The sequence below is a fragment of the Pelmatolapia mariae genome, linkage group LG3_W (assembly GCF_036321145.2).
Source record: "Pelmatolapia mariae isolate MD_Pm_ZW linkage group LG3_W, Pm_UMD_F_2, whole genome shotgun sequence".
In the NCBI taxonomy this organism is placed as follows: Eukaryota; Metazoa; Chordata; class Actinopteri; order Cichliformes; family Cichlidae; genus Pelmatolapia; species Pelmatolapia mariae.
Window position 1 is genome coordinate 49,214,697 of NC_086229.1, and position 18,912 is coordinate 49,233,608.

The 18,912-nt window shown below is 41.1% G+C and overlaps 2 protein-coding genes and 1 long non-coding RNA gene across 3 annotated transcripts; 2 read left to right on the forward strand and 1 right to left on the reverse strand.

Moving 5' to 3' along the window:
• Positions 1 to 8,377: 8,377 nt before the first annotated feature.
• Positions 8,378 to 9,180, reverse strand: LOC134623288 (uncharacterized). Its single transcript, XR_010573604.1, has 3 exons — positions 9,152 to 9,180; positions 8,985 to 9,064; positions 8,378 to 8,456 (listed from the first exon to the last, which is right to left on the reverse strand). It is a non-coding gene; the product is annotated as an uncharacterized LOC134623288 (long non-coding RNA).
• Positions 9,181 to 14,577: 5,397 nt separating this feature from the next.
• LOC134624559 (histone H2B 1/2) lies at positions 14,578 to 15,540 on the forward strand. Its single transcript, XM_063469558.1, has one exon. It carries the CDS (start codon positions 14,591 to 14,593, stop codon positions 14,963 to 14,965), a length of 375 nt encoding a protein of 124 aa, XP_063325628.1. The 5' UTR covers positions 14,578 to 14,590; the 3' UTR covers positions 14,966 to 15,540.
• Positions 15,541 to 18,076: 2,536 nt separating this feature from the next.
• On the forward strand, positions 18,077 to 18,715 carry LOC134624553 (histone H1-like). Its single transcript, XM_063469551.1, has one exon. The coding sequence runs from the start codon at positions 18,077 to 18,079 to the stop codon at positions 18,713 to 18,715; it is 639 nt and encodes a 212-aa protein (XP_063325621.1).
• The last annotated feature ends 197 nt before the right edge of the window (positions 18,716 to 18,912 follow it).

The following is an 18,912-nucleotide window of genomic DNA, read 5'->3' on the forward strand; positions in this document are numbered from 1 at the left end:
ATCGCTACGGGTGCAAAGACATAACATTAATCATCAGTGTAAATATTTTAATTCTATCCAGATGGTATTTGCTTTGTTTGTCCTCTCACAGAAGAAATGAAGACGACACCTTCAAACCCCCATCTTCAGTTAGCTCAACCATGGCCGTGGCGGACTTCATTTTGGCTTTGCGACAGACAAACCACTTGAAATTAGAGCAAACTCCAGTCAAGTACCACTTACCTGCAATCTGTGGAGACACAAATGAAAAGCATTGAGAATTATACAGAAGCATAAGAGCTGTTTATTGTAACACTTTGTGTGTGTGTGTGTGTGTATGCACATTAATAATACACTGATGTATATTAGTTTTATTCATGCTATATCTTGAGAAAACAATTGCACAATTTTACATCAAAGTTTCCAACACTTATGTTTTGTTGTTCACACTCTGTTTTATATTTATATAGTTTTTTTTAAAGCAATGGACAAAATAAATATTATCACGCAAAATCCAGGGTGAAACATAACCAAATAACTTAAATGCTGAAGTAATTATAGAAGTAAATTTTGCAAATCCTATCCTTGTTGGATAAGCTCCAGTACTCCTTTTCCATAAGACGGAGACATTTGTATGAAAATAGATGGGCGGTAAAATAATAAAAAAAAAATATTATGGATTACTCTTACCCCCTGTAAATCAAAGTCCGCCTGAGGTAGGATTTCAGAAGAAGAAACCATGAGGGAGCACAGTACAACCCCCAGAAGGGCGCGAAGTGAAGCCATAGCTGCTGAAGAGTGAAGAAATGATGATGGGGGAGATCACAAATGAAGATCTGGAAGTTGCTGCCTGGTGACTCTTCATATAGAAGAGTGAGATTATCTCCCCACCAACAGCTGCACTTATACAAACCCCAGGTGCTGGGATGGCTTCTAACATGTGACATTTTATGCAACCACATCGACAGTTTCATAACCACAAAGATTATTCCTGCAGCGGCAGAATTGTTTCCACTGTGTGAGAGGTGAATGTCAGACAGTTCTTAGAAAATGTAGTTTTAATATCTTTTTTACCCCCATTTGTCTAAAAACTACTTGAAAGCCCTTCATGTAAGAGGTTTATCTGTGCAGGATGTAGCATCCTCAGAGTGAAAAGGAGAGCTTTGTTCACACAGTTTTTTCCAAAGCTGACTGATTAGGAATCTCAAAGTTGGCTTTCCTCATAAGTAATACATGGTCTCAGTCAGACTGGACATGATCACTCCTACAGGAAGCAAAGTAAATGTACTATGATTTTATTTCACCTGTGAAATGATGAAAAACAGCAGAATAGCTAACGCTAACAAATGGGTGTTGAAATGAAAATGTTTCATTTTCTGCTGTTTCATAGGTAATAAAGGGCGTTGAACCAAACTGAACCTGAACTGCTGCTACTGTTGTAGTGCAGTATCTGCTGTGTGTCTCCAAAAAGTTGATTCTGTTCATCTGGACGTAGCGTTTTGTGGGAGAAACGTTTTGCCCACAAAACGCTACGTCTAGATGAACAGAATCAACTTTTTGGAGATTTACTTTCCTGGATGATTGAGAATGCATCAAGACATATCTGCTGTGTGGTTAATCATATAACCTTTTGTACACAGCAGACAGAGGCTACTGGCACTAAAGTCCATCTGCTAGATAGCTTTAAAAATTGATTAGGAAAGTGGCTTTGATAATACTAATACACATTCTTTGCTACTGTCACAGGACAGGGATCCACCAGGGAATAGTTGTCAGGATAAAGAGCCTTCGGTTCTCTAAATATAAACTGGATACTTGTAGGAAACTTTGGGAAGCGGCATTTTTCCTCATATCGTCTAAATTTAAGTTAGCTCAGGTACTTCTTACATACTTGCTCTACAGAAAGCCAAAGAGTTTGGACCTCTGAAAACATTTCCAGTATAGCTGCATTTGTTTGTAACTTTGGTCATCTCTGTATCATCCCTCAGATTCTTTTCTCTACTGCACAGCTTTGAAACCATGACACCACTAGTGATGCTGAGGAGATGGAGTGTTTTGCTGTCTAGTTTAAATAGACCTTTATTCCTGGAAAACAAATATATGAAATGATGCTGTTAAAGAAGTACATTTTATTGCACTAATGAATCAAGCAATCTGTATGTTTGTCTGTCAGTCTGTCTGGTCAACAGTTCCTCTGATCTACTTCAGACTTGGTGGTTTTTGTTTGTTTTTTTTTGAGCGGTCAAAGTCTATCACCCGTGTTGCTTTGTCTGGTGTAAATTTGCCTGTACAAAGGGAAACATGCATATGTTTTTAGAAGCAAATTCAGAACATGGGTGCATTTTTTGGTCATCTTCTGTGATTATGTGTATTTTATATTTATTAAATTCTATTATTTTTTGTGTATGAATCTTTACAAAGTGTGTAGATACAAAGGCTTGATTAAAACAAAGGTCTCAGCTGTGCTGTTAGGGATGTACTAATATTTGTTTAAAAATGTAATAAATCAAAGGATTTTAGGCATTTCATACTTTTTATTTGTTTGGTTATAACAGCAGGTGGATAAAAGCATGCAAGTGATGAATATAATTTTGTGATATTATGAGCATTCTTAATAAAGAAAGAGCAGAGATAGTAAAGTGAAAAGGAAACTGTCTCAGGTCATGGACGTGAGATTTTCAGAACAGTAAAAGCTCCTCAGTGAGATGATCACCTGGACACAAGGTTAGGCAGCTGGGCACTCATCTAGAGAGAGGAAAATGGAAAAGTGATCTGTGCATAACATCACTGTTGATTGCAGTTATTTTACATAAAACTTCTTCTCTGAGATAAGAGTACCATTTCTGGGAAAGATGACAATATTTTCAGGCTGGATGCTGGTTTGCAGGGAGAACTGAATGAAATTCTCCTGCACCTCAGCGCTGAGGTCCACACCACGCCCTGTGAAAACAGATGACGTCAATCTGCTGCAGCAAGTATAGCTTTACTGATCAGCATAACAGGTTAACAAGGATTCAGCAGAGCGTAGAATCAGAGCTAAATGCCACATTACCATATAGTTTGTTAACAACATAGCTTCCTTTCCCCTTTGTCTTGATGGAATGAATCAGGGCATACTTGTCATACTTCACGTCAACCATGCGCAAGTCACTGAGATACCCCAGCCTGACAAAGGGAATGCAGAAGAAAAGGGGTTATGAAATTATGAAAGCAGAAACAGCAAACATATCAGATGGTTCAATTGTGTTTTTCTCTCTGTGTGTGCACTCACGCCGACTTGTGTTTGTGAACTTTCCACGTACCTCAGTTTTTTTCTCCGACATGAGCCATTAGGACTGCAAAAACATCACTAAAACATGAATTCTTTCTCTTTTTTTGTTATTACATGTGATTATGTGTTTTGTTTACGAGTTCTTGTATAGTGTAACTAGACTTCTATGGGATGTAAATTATTGTTTTGTATACAGATCTGTACAAAGCGTGTAGATGTAAACACTTGATTAAAAAGGAGATCTCAACTGTGTTGCTATGGATGTATTTCAACGTATTTGTTAAAAAAAGATAATAAAGCAAAGTATTTTAGCTGTTTGGGAGTTTTTGTTTGCCAGCAAATGGTTTGATTCAGTTCAGTTTTATTTATATGGAGTCAAATAATAACAAAAGTTGCCTCAAGGCGAAAGGCAATAGAATAACCCTGAGTTTGGCCAGGTGACACTCCTCTGAAGAACAAATAAAAAGAGTAATAAGGAGATTCGTTTTCAAGTTTTGTTTCTTTAAAAATAAAGGGTCATTGTCATAGTGAAAAATGAAGCCACTGCCAATCAGACATTTGCATAGTGGATCAAATTCTGATGGTACTTTCCTGAATTCCATACCTATAATATGTTTGCACATGCTGATGAATATTTGCAACTGATTTTCAGTCCAGTTCCTGTGCAATGTGACATACGCCAGTCTTTCTCCCTGTGTCCCTTCCTTAATAATAGAGCCATCCTTCCATTGAGACTGTTTCTGATGAGGCTTCATTGAGCAGTAGCTGGATCCCTCACCTCATCTAATCGTCCTATTTCTTAACACATGACTGTCAGAAACTATTAATCTGCTGTAGCTCTTTAACTCTTCCACTTCTTATTTTTGTAATATCTTAGTTTCCTCATGTTTTTAAGGTGGCAATGCACACTACATCCAAAGTCAACATACTGTTATAAAATGGAGTTGAATCTGTAATGGAGTTTGATTTAAACCAATCTAAGCAATTAAGTGAATGATGATGAGTAAAGAAATGATGGCGGAGGTCGTGGATGAAGACCCGGACAGCTGTGGTTGGCTCCTTGTATATAGCAGACTGAGGTTGTGTTTGCACATTATTATAAAACCATGTTCACTATATATTTTAGCTGCAGAAAATAACATTATTATTATTTTTTTTCTTTTTTCTTTTTTGCTGTGGTGATGTTATTCCACTTTGGTAAAATGGGAAAATGATCATTTCTTGCTGTTATTTCACACATTATTCCAAGACCCTCAACACAAGCATTGTAGTCCAACCATATAAATGTAACGGAGGGTAGGTGGTTTATTTGCACAGATGTTATTAAAAAGAGAGAAACCCTCCTAAAAACGGACAGAGCAGTGGGGCAGCCAAGGGAAAGCACACAAATTAAAAACTGTAAGGCTAAAATACAATTTATTATAATTAAACAGTTAAAAATATAAAACGAATTAAAACAGCCCTGGCCAGGGGGCAACAATAAAAATCAATAAAACACAACGTTAAAAGTCCAGTAGCGTCCGCCACGGTATAAAAGTCACTAATTAAAAACCCAGTGAAGCGGTGCAGAAGGGAAGCCCGGCGGCGTCCTCGCCTTTGTCTCCACCCCGGTGCGCTAAAAAACAGAAAGGCAGCGGCAGTCACTACTCTTTTAGGCGGCTTTCATTCATTAAGGGGACAAGTCAAAAGACTTACCCCGGGTGGGCAGAGCTCTTAACTCTGCCCGCCGCTTCTTTGTAACCGCCTATCGGCACCGGCCCGCCTCGCCGCCTCTAGTTCCCGCAGACGCGTAATCTGGCCTCCTGTTGCTGCACCAGTCGGACACCTCGCTCCGCGTCCTTGCTTGTCGGCGCTGTATCCTCCTGGCTCGCTTCACGCCAAGCTCTCCCAGCCTCTCCACGGGCTTGCAGGCGCCGCCGCCTGACACTATTCACTGCGCCATCTCTGCCGCCCTGTCTCTGCCTCACTTCCTGTCAGTAGTCTGTAGGCCCTCTTATTCACCTCTGTGCCCTTCCAGGTGTATCGGATTTGTGATTGGAAGTGGGCGGAGTCTCTCCAGGGGAAGTTAATATGTTCAATAAAACATGCAACATAAATAAAACACTCCACAGAAATATAACCAAAACATGCAATACAGAAAATATAAATAAAGACACTCCACACTGAAACACAGTAAAAATACAAAAAATAACTTCCAAATAGAGTCAGTCCTTCCCTGGATGACATCCCCCCACACTAAAACGTTAGCAGTCCCTGCTACGGCACAGCTTCCAGTCCCATAATTCTGGTAGTATCAGCAACATTCTGCAAACTTATTGGAGTCCCAATTTCTGTTCTATTAAACTTGAGCAGAAGTATAATGATATGCGCCCTTCTGTCCCATGCCACAAAATAATCCATTTCACGTCCCAAAAGCATAGCTACCAGGAAGCCATTAGGTCCTAAACTGCACCTAGCTGCTACTGTGGGGATACTTCCAGGCCTAACCTGGGTTTCGTGCTTAATCCCAAGCACTGCTGCCTAGCAGCAAACCATTACCCCACGTCCCGCAAACTTGCAGTTGACCTCCCATGACAACCTAGGTTGGACGTTCCTTATTCACTCTTCTTGTGGCCAAACACTCATACCTGCGCACACTGTCCATACCCATCTGCTCAGTGGACCTTGGTTTTGGCTCCAACAGTCTATCCTTTTAAACTACAGCAAGACTGGGGCACCAGAATACACATACATCAAATTTTACTATTCCCCTGACTAACCCAACTGCTCTTAACTCCGTATCCTGTCGACAACGCCAATTATGTCACGGAGGGAAGGTGATTCTTTGGTTGCACAGATGTTATTAAAAGAGAGAGACCCTCCTAAAAACGGATAGAGCAGTGGGAGCAGCCAAGGGAAAGCACACGAATAAAAACTGTAAGGATAAAATATAATTTATTACATTTAAACAGTTAAAAATATATAATAGATTAAAACAGCCCTGGCCAGGGGACAACAATAAAAAAATCAATAAAGAACACAACGTTAAAAGTCCAGTGGCATGCGCCACGGTATAAAAGTCACTAATTAAAAATCCACTGAAGCGATACAGAGGGAAACCCGGCGGCGTCTTCGCCTTTCTCTCCGCGTTCTGAGCCCCGGTGCACTAAGGAAAGAAAGGCAGCACAGTCACTATTCTTTTAGGGAGTTGCTATTCAGTAGAGGGGATAAGTCAAAAGACTTACCCCGGGTGGGCAGAGCTCTCAACTCTGCCCGCTGCTTCCTTATGACCGACCAATCGACACCGGCCCGCTTCGCCGCCTCTAATTCCTTTCAGACACAAGCTGGGCCTTCCGTTGCTAGAGCAGTCGGACTGCTCTGCGTCCTTGCTTGTCCGCGCTCTATCCTCCTGGCTCGCTTCCTCCCAAGCTCTCCCAGTTCCCCTGTAAATTACCACTCACTCCTTTTCTCTCAGGTGTGTCCAATCAGTAAAATGGGAAAAGGGCGGAGTCCCTCCAGGACAGATTGACGGTGTAACCAAAAACATGCAATAAAAATAAAACACTGCACAAAATATAACCACAACATGCAATATAAAAAGTAAATAAACACACTTCACATTAAAACACAACAAAGCAAAACAACATCCGTCCTCCCCTGGATGACATAAACACAAATAAATAGTTGTGTTTGTAACAGCTCATGAACATGAATCATTCCACATTACTTTAAAAATCATTGTAAACTAAATTGGAATAAATTAGTGTTTATATATAGTTTTGTCTCAGCTGTTTATACACAGTGTTTCAGTTCTTATCAGAGAGTCCCACCGTCTCACATGTGATGAACCTTTAGCTCTGTTGTAAGCGTTTTGTTAGACCAGGTTTCCCTCATTTAAAAAATAATCTCTCATTAGAAATGGATATGATGTCTAAGACATAGAAATGCTTATTATGGGTTCACTTGATGTCATTGAAAAGAGAGATGCACATAGGTAACGTGCAAGCCATCCAATTCCGAGGTTTATCTTCTCACCTCGAGTTTGCGACACTCTCTCCATGTACTCTCAGATAAGGGCGCGCACATTTCTGCATGATCTTCTAAATTAGAAAGAGCAATTCACAAAACAGAAGCTGACCATCACAAAACACTCATCACAAACCAAAAATGGCTCCACTGAGCGTCAAACTATCACCAGAATTTACTGATAATCTAAAAACTCACATTTGCGAATAACTAATTTTGTCTCATTTTGTCTTAGTTTGAGACATAAGTGCATGATTATAATACTGTGTAGTTAGATGAGACAGGACTGATGGTTCCTCTTAATTATTCTCTTTATTTTTTCCCGAGCCTCAGTAGTGGTAGCTACCATGGATAGAAAAACAATGACTCATCTTAAATCTACACAACTAAAGACTCCAAATCTAAAAAAACCAACCAACCAACCAAACAAACAAAAAAACGGTGAAAGAAAACAGGGACTTTAACCAGAGAAGTACACACTCAGACACTGTTGACTTAATGGTGTTCCTTATCTGCAGCTGAACTTTAGTCTGAATTACACTGAAACTGGCAATTTTATTTACTTTTACTTTTTTTTAAAGCTATTAGGCTGCTTTGTAGCTCACTTAATACTAAACTAAGATTGTGTGAATCATTTGCACAAACACAGGCAGGATTTAAAGTGGCCTGCAGAACTTTACAGTCTCTGTCTCAAAGTTGGTCCAAACATGCTAACAGGTCTTTGTTTTTTTCAATTTTCACTGGTTTGATGTAATAAAAGAAATTTTAAAGAAGCAGACAATTTTTGTTATTTTAGTTCTATAATTTCATAAATCGTGGTATGGATCTAAGTCAACATTCAAAATAAATAAGATAATACAGCACTTTTGATGTTTGCCTTTTTATTTTCCCAGCAGTACTCAGGTTGGTTCTCGGCTACATTTACATAACAGATTTTAATGTCTTCAGCAGCTGGACACTCATCTGAGGAAGGAACATTGGAAAGGTGGTCAGTGCACAACTGCATTACAAATTATATGTAAGACCCTGTATTTTATTGTATTTATATATTTTTAACATTTTACTTAAACAGTACCACTTTTGGGAAGGATGAATATTATAATTGTAATTATAATTATAATATTTTCAGGAAGGAAGTCAGTCTGCAAGGAGAACTGCCTGAACTTCTCCTGCACATCAGCGCTGAGGTCCACACTGCGCCCTGTGAAAACATTAGATGTTTCAATAATAATAGATTGCATTTATATAGCGCTTTTCTAGGCACCCAAAGCGCTTTACAATGCCGCCATTCATTCACAGACTGACAGAAGCGAGGCTGCCATATTGCACCATCGGCCTCTGGCCATCACCAGTAGGAGGTAGGTGAAGTGTCTTGCCCAAGGACACAATGACCAGGACAGAGAGAGCAGGGGGATCGAACCGGCAAACTTCCGATTACAGATGAGCTTCCCAATCCCCTGAGCCACGGTTGCCCGAATCCTTTTAAAAAAGGATTCGTCAGAGTGTGAAATTATGACTAAATAGAACGTTACCGTCTAGTTTGTTAACAAAATAGGTGTCATTCCCCTTGGTGTTGATGGAGTAAGTCAGGATATATTCATCATACTTCACATCAACAATGAGCAACTCGCTCAAATGCCCAAAGCCTGACAAAAGAATATAATTGAAATAATGAAAATACTAAAAGGTTAAACTATTAATATCTTTCTCCCTGTGTGGGTGCACTCACTCTGACTTATGTGTCTGAACTTTCCAGGCACGTCGGTCTTATTGGCCACTTTTTCCATTTTCCGACATGTGCCATTATAGCTGAAAAGACATCATTGAAATATGATTAATCTTCATTTTAAATGAAGTATTAATGCCCATTCTCTCTGCCTGTCCACTCACACTTACACACTGGTGTATGATAAATCCAAATTCCCATTGGGTAGTGGGGTAATCACATACGTGCCGATTTTCATTCTGTCTTTACGTTGATAATCCGCTCAGCATTCGTGGCAAGTTCAATGTGATACCACTTACCAGCAATCTGAGGACACACACAAGGAAAGCAGCAGGTAATTATGCAGAAACACAAGAGCAGCTTTATTTAAGAAAAACACCCTGTTTTAAAACTCCTGTTAGGCTTTGGAAGACTACCAGTTTAACTTCACATAATTACATGTTAATTGTTACACTTAAAAATGCTTTAGCTGGCATTTGTAACCAGTTCAGTTTAGAAACTCTTGGGTTGTTTTTGGAGTGTGCTATGGGTCACTATTCTTTGAAATATTCATTTGAAATGTGAAGTGCTGTTCAGTTTTGTGATGGCTGCTGAAGGTGGCTGCTGTAAAAGGCCTAACAGAGCATCTCAAGGGAGGAAACAAAGGAAATTTGGCAATGTCCACGAATTCTGTACTTCAGAATTTCACACAAGCAATATAATCAGTTGTTAAAAATGGCACATTATGTGCAAAATTGCTGTAATTAATGATTAGTTAATGCATATAATGCACAGAAACACACAGCCTCTACACTTTGGCTGAAGTGACTTTTAGTACAAACTCACCATTTGAAAGTCTGACCTCAAAGTCATGGTATGATTCTGGACGGGGGCGATTCTAGGATCAGAGCTTTGGGGGTGCTGAGCACCAAGAGAGCCGCCCAGCCAGTCAAGATAAACTTTACACATCAACTTCTTCCCTGTCTCTGTCAGTCCCTGTATCCTTAAATGTCTCCAGTGTCCAGTTGTTCTCTCTGACTGTCTCCTTGGTGCATTTAAACCCCTGTTCCTCCCTGTCCTCGTCGACTGTTGTCTTTGTCTCCGTTATCAGTCATCATAATTTTACCATCTCTGTGCAAGTCTGCAAATTTCTTTATTAAATCATAAGATTCTTAAATTCATCAAGTCTCTCTGTGCCTGGGTCCTCGTCTCAAAACATGACATCACTGTTTTATACATTTGTCCACCTTTGATCAATAGACTGTTTTATTCCAAGTTTGGTTTAATGTGATCATTTCTATGAAACAAAGGAGTTTCCCATAAAAGAGATTTTTTTCTGTTTCTAGACATTTTGTGTACAGACTCAAGCTCCAATCTAACTTATAATTATAGAAATGACTCCAAACCAAAAGAAGCTGAATGATTTTGTTTTCATTCATTTTGTTTGTTCACTCAGTTTGTTCACTATAAGCTGATATTTTGTAACATCTGCCATTTCTCACAACATGAGAGTGGTCAACTCCTGCTATGATACAGTGGACATTTCTGCATCTGTCAGTCACACAGCTTTGAGTGTCTGTTGTCTCATGTCTTACACACAGAGTAGTGACAGCATCACTTATATCAACACAAATTATTCACTTTATTTTTATTTGAACTTTGAACTTTTATGAAATCACAGGGACATATATTTACAAAGTGAATAAAAAGAACACAGTATTTACAAGGCAATGTAAGGTAATGTTCATTAGCAGAACAAAAGCTTAATAAAGTGATTCATTAAAGTGATTTTACTCATTGCACAACATCTGGAGTTAACAGCTGGTGCTGTGATGATCAGTCCAGTCTCTGTTTGTACAGGACACACACTGATGTATTTCACACATACCCACAGGTCCTTTAACAGCATTTAGCATCCCCATGGTGACCGTTCAGCTGTTCGTCTCAAACTTTAACTTGGTATCTGTCTCCTTTGTGCTGCCACTGCTTCAAGTCTCTGAAGTTTCAGTCATCTCACATCACATCTTCCTGTGTGGAAGCCCCTAAAACCGAGTCACAGCACAGATGCCAAAGGTCACGTTGTGTGTGAATGACTGATGCCAGAGGTTTCCTGTCACACCTGTAGGAGCTGCCTGCTTTAAGTTATATATGAAATAAGTGTGAAAGAAAAACAGACTGAACACATGCACCTCTCCAGGAGCACATTTCATACCACTGTCTGACATAAAATTGTGGACTACTGGTAGGATACCAATCAGACATAATGATGATACCCTGTAAGAACCTGCAGACTGTCATAAGGTGTGGGAGTGAATCAGAGCTGCTGCTTGAATGACACACACAGAGGAACCAAAACACATTTGTTGTTAAACACAGATGAACTGTCACAAAGTGAAGTGTTACACATTCCTCTTCTCTTAAACCAAAGAAAAGCGCAAACACCCACAAGACTCACTGCAGATCATTTTCTCACTTTGAGAGGAGACAGAGATGAACAGTCATCAACAAATGAAGTTACAATGCATCTGGATGTTTTTGGTTTGAAGTTGAAATTAAACGATCAGCATTTGTTCTTTGAGCTCTTAAACACCTGGAGATCAGCACTTAGCTCTAATGTGTCAGTGCAGATGTTTCACTGGAAATAGTTGAAACAAATGAAGATGGGAAGATTGTGCAGTTTAGTTTGTATCTGTGTCAGAGTCTCGATCAGTTATTTAGTTTTAGAAGGTAAATTCGCATCAACTCAGACTAATAAAACATTTGTGGATGCATAAATGGCAAACAGACTGGCTCTTATTTGATGTTTTTCTACTCTTAGTACTCAACACACTTTACATAACTTGCCTCATTCACCTATACACACTCCCCAATAAGTTCTTTCTATCAGTCATGCACACAAATACATATGCTGATATATCCATCAGAGAGCAACTACATGTTAAACACACTGGGTATGCAGACTGGAAGGTTAAAACCACCAACCTTATCATGGTTAGTAAGGTACCACCAACATCTGGACAACAGGGGGAGAAATATCTGGATGGATTTTATTTTATTTTATTTTATTTTATTTTATTTTATTTTATTTTATTTTATTTTATTTTATTTTAGGAAAAACTGCATACTGCATTTATGCCTAGTGGAGTTACAGTTGGTGAAACTGTTGTTGCTGTGCTGTTGCTCCTCTGTAATACATGTAAAACTGTGGATGTTGCATCTTTATGCTGGAACAACCTCCATCAGGACATTTATTCCTTTTACTGAACTCAGAATCTGTCTCTACAGATGATTTGTGACCTGCAGGCAGCATTTTGTAACCGGAGATGAATCATCCTGTGCTCCAGGTCTCATAGGTGTGATCATGTAGCTCAAAGTTCAGACTGAATTTAAAACAAGAACAAAAGTGAAGCATCAAAAACAGACATAAGATTCCTCCACTATCCAATCAGAGAGGCAGAAAAGTGAAGCTCGTATTCAGCTCGACATCAGGATTTATTCATCATGAATTTTCTCTGACAGTGTTTGTGCTCCTCCTGAGCATTTTGTGCCATCTAGTGACATCTAGTGTTGCACTGGTGACAATACAAGGGGAGTAGGATGAAACTGGCTCTGAATCAGTTTTTAAACACACACACACACACACACACAGACACACACACAGCAAGGACAAAATGCTGATATCTAATATTCATGAGTTGTTCACAGAATAAACTCCACTGACATTTAACCCTTTCATGAACAGTGGTCACTACAGTGGACAGCTACTCAAAGGCTGTTTTCTTGTATTTGTGTCAGTGTTGATGGTATACTGGCACATAAACCAGTAAAGCATTGGACACTGATGTGTCACTAGATACCCTGCCACCTACTGGTCGTTTAATGTTACTATGGATGTATGGCGTGTGTCATTGTAATTATTGTTATTTAACCCTGTCATGCATGAATTATAATAACCTCAATCAGGATTATTGTATATATATATATATATATATATATATATATATATATATATATATATATATATATATATATATATACATATATATGTGTGTATGGGGTATATGGGGTCTATCACACCAGGCAAGACCCCAGGTGCAGGCTGTGTAAAGATGCCCCTGAGACAATCCAGCACATAACAGCAGGGTGCAAGATGCTAGCAGGCAAGGCATACATGGAACGCCATAACCAAGTGGCCGGCATAGTGTACAGGAACATCTGTGCCGAGTATAACCTGGAAGTCCCGAGGTCAAAATGGGAGATGCCCCCAAGGGTGATGGAGAATGACCGAGCTAAGATCCTGTGGGACTTCCAGATACAGACGGACAAAATGGTGGTGGCTAACCAACCGGACATAGTGGTGGTAGACAAACAGAAGAAGACGGCCGTAGTGATCGACGTAGCGGTTCCGAATGACAGCAATATCAGGAAGAAGGAACACAAGAAGCTGGAGAAATACCAAGGGCTCAGAGAAGAGCTCGAGAGGATGTGGAGGGTGAAGGTAACGGTGGTCCCCGTGGTAATCGGAGCACTATGTGCGGTGACTCCCAAGCTAGGCGAGTGGCTCCAGCAGATCCCGGGAACAACATCGGAGATCTCTGTCCAGAAGAGCGCAGTCCTGGGAACAGCTAAGATACTGCGCAGGACCCTCAAGCTCCCAGGCCTCTGGTAGAGGACCCGAGCTTGAAGGATAAACCGCCCGCAGGGGCGAGATGGGTGTTTTTTATGTGTGTGTGTGTGTGTGTGTGTGTGTGTGTGTGTGTGCATATAGATAGATAGATAGATAGATAGATAGATAGATAGATAGATAGATAGATAGATAAAAAAATCACGAGCAGCCCACCGGGCAAATGCCCGATATGCCCGATGGCCAATCCAGCCCTGCATCACAATATGAACCACAACAAATTACAAGGAAAAAATATTTTAACTGCTAGAACCAAATATTAATCTTTTTTATACACAAACCATTTCGGTAACACTTACACACACTTGGCTACTAAATGAATGTGTTGTTACACCATAACTATTTTGTTCTTGTGAAAGTGTTGCCAGCATCAACTAATCTAACAGTCATCTACCAATCTAATTCAAGGGTCGTGTCTGTGTTCTCCCACAGAAAATGATCCTACACAACATGCTGCTTCAGACACTGATCCTCCCGGTGGAAGTGCACCTTCTTTTCCCTCCTTTTTAAGATTTTTAATGTTAGTTTAAATTCAAAATCAACGGTTAAAAAATTATATGAACACAGGATAATAAAAAAGTGAATGGTTCAGTCTAATGTGTGCTCTAGTGAGACATTAAACTTCACTAAAACTATGCAGTTATGAAACGTAACTTTAATCTGAGCCAAATCGATTTGCTTAGTTGGAAATACATTTACTGCTCATTTAGAACAAATGACTGTCTCAGCAAACGAGGACACAATCACACAGTCCACTGTCTTTGTTAGACGCGCGCCTGTTTCAGCAAAATTCACAAATTCCCTCCAACACAACGTCCGGCCCACTGTGCGGCTCCACCAATGAGATGCGAGGACTTGCGCAGTGGTATTAGCATACAGCCTGTATAAGAAGCGCTGCTCTCAGTCACGGAGCTCATTTGTTGCTGCAGAGTATCGAGGAACGAAAATGCCTGAACCTGCGAAGTCCGCGCCCAAGAAGGGCTCCAAGAAAGCCGTGACCAAGACCGCCGGCAAGGGCGGCAAGAAGAAGAGAAAGACCAGGAAGGAGAGCTACGCCATCTACGTGTACAAGGTGCTGAAGCAGGTCCACCCCGACACCGGGATCTCCTCCAAAGCCATGAGCATCATGAACTCGTTTGTCAACGACATCTTCGAGCGCATCGCTGCCGAGGCCTCTCGCCTGGCCCACTACAACAAGCGATCCACCATCACGTCCAGGGAGATCCAGACCGCAGTGCGCCTGCTCCTCCCCGGTGAGCTGGCCAAGCACGCAGTGTCTGAGGGCACCAAGGCCGTGACCAAGTACACGAGCTCCAAATAAACAGACTGGCTATGAGACGTGAACACAACGGCTCTTTTCAGAGCCACACACTAACCTAACGAGCATTATTCTTACTGTCCAACTTAGTTACTAAGTTGTTGCCAACTACTTGAATCGCGGATGTGGATTTTGTCACTGGGTGGTATTAATCCGCTGTACTGACTGAGACGACTGAAATGTTATACTGCTGCTTAGATTGTAGAAAAGAACTCGCTACATACGTAGTATTAATGCGACTTTGTATTTGACAGTTTTGCTACAGTTCAAACTTTTCCTTTTATTCCTGATAAGCAAAGTTGCAGTTTTCTATTGCATGGTCTTGTCTGCTTGTCTGTATTAATGATGGCCAAAACAAGCTTTCTAAAGTTTGTATTGGGAAAAACTGTTCATTACTCAAGGCTTTTCAACAGTCCTCTCTGGTGACATTGGTTTGCCAAAAGTATGAAGAGCAGCCTGAATCCACAAAATAAAACCAACTGCTTTATTGTTGTCCACTTTACAGAGTGGAATTCTCTCTGATATTGGGCCACCGCTGTGTTGCTTTAAATGTGTATTTTTGGGGGTGGAAAAAAATGTTTAATTTTGACCAGTAAACTTTCCTTGTTTCAACATGCACCATGGTGTGGTCTGTCTTTACATGTGACTCTTGATATTGGTAAATACAATAATTGAAAAATACCACGTTACATATAATAAACATATAATGTACACATTATGGAGTATGTTTCTGCTGTGAGGTTCCACCTCCATGTACTTATGCAGTTAATCGCTGGACGGGTATATTTATAAATAGATTTTCCTAACCATATTTTTGACCTGGGGGTAGAATTGATTGTGAACTGGGAAGGAAAATACTTATAAACTTGTAAATTAAAAACATGATGCAAAAGGTAACCCTCTCATTGTTATTTTTAGAACATTTTTTCCTTTTTCATGGAGATAATTTCTCCAGCATTAAGGAAAATCCCTTCACATGGCACAGAAGAGGCTGGAGTGCAGAAAAGCTGGTAGATATGCAGTTATACAGTCTACCTGGGCTCCACAAACTATCAGCTAAACAGAAGAAATAAATTAAATTGCTGCACATTTTGCAGACTAAGAGTTTAAGATTATTTTTAAAAAAAAAATAAGATCTATCTTTTTATAACATTAAATAATGAGTCCAATTTAAGTCTTTCTAAAGTTATTTAATGATATTTATATTATTATTATATTATTTATATTATGAAAAGCAGATTTTTGACATTTTAAGTTTTTCCCGTTTCCAGATAAAATAAACACGCACAAAACAAAAGCAAACAGCCAGAACACAAAGCTGGACAACCCACCCGATTGACCAAAATCAACTCAAAATACTCCCACACAACAGAAACTCCTCTATTCCTCGCTGGCTCCATATCTCTCAGTAGAATGATCAGTGGTTTGCTATCTGTCACCATCAAAACACTCCACAAATCCCGCAAATGATTCACTTCCTTATAAACCATTGAATCAGACACCGAAGCATTTAGGTTCTAAATGAAGCTTCGGATGGCACTGATCACTGTGACGAACCAAGCTTCGACACAGTGCTTCTGAAGCAGTGTGTTGATTTTTTTGACAGCGAGCCATCACTAGTCTGTATCGTTTTAGTCGTCTGTCTATTAGTTTTGTTGCAGTTTCTGCATATGCAGCACCATGCTCTCACTTCACTGCGTACTGTACTACACATGGTTGAAATGACAAACCCACCTGACTTGATGTGCACTTTCACTTTATAAACACACAGCTAGACTAACAACTATGATACAAAGGGCTTGTTTGTTGGACTGTTAGATGGCAGAAATTGATGCTAGATGCAAAATAAGAAAGAAATGCATAATTACCTTTTACTTTAATGTTTTTTTTTTGTATTTTTTCCCCCACTTGTGGTGCCCGTGGATGGATGACGCCTTTAGCATTTGCCTATACTGCCTATGCCACAGGCAGGCTCTGCTGTGTCCTTCAAGCTTTCTATCTATGACCAAAGAGGAATTTCCATCAAAGCTTTCTTCAATCTATTTCGTAATTTGATGGCTCTGTAGCCACCTTTCTATCTGCATTTATATAATGCAATTATTGTAGTAAGTGCTGTGCATAAGACTGAAGAGTTGTACAGGATGTCGGTAGGAATGATTTCCTGTGGTGTTCAGAGGTGAATTTTGGTTCTCAGTCTCTCACTAAACCCACTCCTGTGACTGGTCAGCACATGATAGAGTGGGTCAGAGATATTGTTCAGCATTTTACTTATCATGGACAGAAATCTGTTTTTTTTTTTTTAATAGGTGGAAGAATAACAGAATCCTCCAGAAAGAGGAGCAGAGATATGCTGGGCATAATTAAAGACACTATACTAGATTAAACTGAGGTCACTATCCAGGACATGAGATCAGCTTTATTAGTCCCAGAGCTGGGAAATTCACCAACATGGGCAGAGCAGGATAAAATAAATAGTTACAACAAAATTATTATATTACAATAACATTAAATTATTAAAAAAATATTATTAAATTATTATAAATGGTTAGAAGTGAGCAGCTGTCACAGTCTCGCTGCTCCGTGGGCCTCCAGCAGCATCGGTGTGTTTGCTGGGAGCTCGCGGCGTCACTTTGTCCCACAGCTGCGCTCACCAGATGCTGCTTTTAACTCGGAGTGCGAGAACAAACATGTGTATCAGCTGGAAAAGGCTTTTTACGGAGCTCTGCTGCGGCTCCATCGGTTTTAGCAGAGAAAAGAGTGCAAGAAGCCGCCGAGCAGCGCTGAGCTCCGCACCGAGTCACTGAGCTTTGGAAGCTCCACGAACCGAGAGCAGAGAGCACGAGAGCCCGACACGAGGCCTGCACGACGAGACACAAGCCCGCTGTGGACTGCTCCACTGTCGACCTGCAGTGCTGCTCACACACTCACTTTGAGCTCTTTGATCCCGAGACACGAAACACAAAATGAAGCATTGCGGGGCACACGCGAGAGCTGCGCGCGCTGCCTTCACTCTCCACGGTTCTCATGGTGCGTTTAAGTGCAGCGTGGCGCTTCCGACTTGCCATCACTGTACCGTGAATCTCTTTGAATCTCGATCAGACGCTAAAGGGGAAAATGTCCGAGGAAGCTCCCGCACCTGCTGCCGCCCCGGCCAAGGCGGCCAAGAAGAAGAAGACGACGACTTCCAAGCCCAAAAAGGTCGGCCCCAGCGTGGGCGAGCTGATTGTGAAAGCCGTGGCCGCTTCCAAGGAGCGCAGCGGTGTGTCCGCAGCCGCTCTCAAGAAGGCTCTGGCTGCCGGAGGCTACGATGTGGACAAGAACAAGGCCCGCGTCAAGACCGCCATCAAGAGCCTGGTGGCGAAGGGCACTCTGGTGCAGACCAAGGGCACCGGGGCCTCCGGATCCTTCAAGATGAACAAGAAGGCTACTGAGAGCAAAGTCAAGAAGCCCGCAAAGAAAGCCGCTCCTAAAGCCAAGAAGCCCGCCGCGGCCAAAGCCAAGAAACCGACAGCAGCTGCTAAGAAGTCGCCCAAGAAGGGAGCGGCAGCCAAGAAGCCCGCAGCCGCTAAGAAGTCGCCCAAGAAGGCCAAGAAGCCCGCAGCGGCGGCCAAGAAAGCGCCCAAAAGCCCCAAGAAGGCGGCAAAGAGCCCCAAGAAGGTGCTCAAGAAGGCTCCCGCACCAAAGAAGTCCCCCGCCAAGAAGGCCGCCAAGCCCAAAGTCAAGAAGGCGGCCACAGCAGCCAAGAAGAAGTGAGCTGCCACCTCTCTCACACTCAACAACGGCTCTTCTCAGAGCCACCACAGCAACACACAAGAGCTCCTTCCTCACACTCACTCACCACTCTGTCATTCACAATAATGTCCTTCTTGTTAAAGCACACACTCCCCCATTTCTCTCATTACATTTACAACTTGTATTAGTATCATGGTGCACATTAGTGCTGTCTTCAC

Excerpts from the sequence above, each read along its gene's own strand:
- LOC134624553 (XM_063469551.1), top strand. The coding sequence starts at position 18,077 with ATGTCCGAGGAAGCTCCCGCACCTGCTGCCGCCCCGGCCAAGGCGGCC.
- LOC134624559 (XM_063469558.1), top strand. The coding sequence starts at position 14,591 with ATGCCTGAACCTGCGAAGTCCGCGCCCAAGAAGGGCTCCAAGAAAGCC.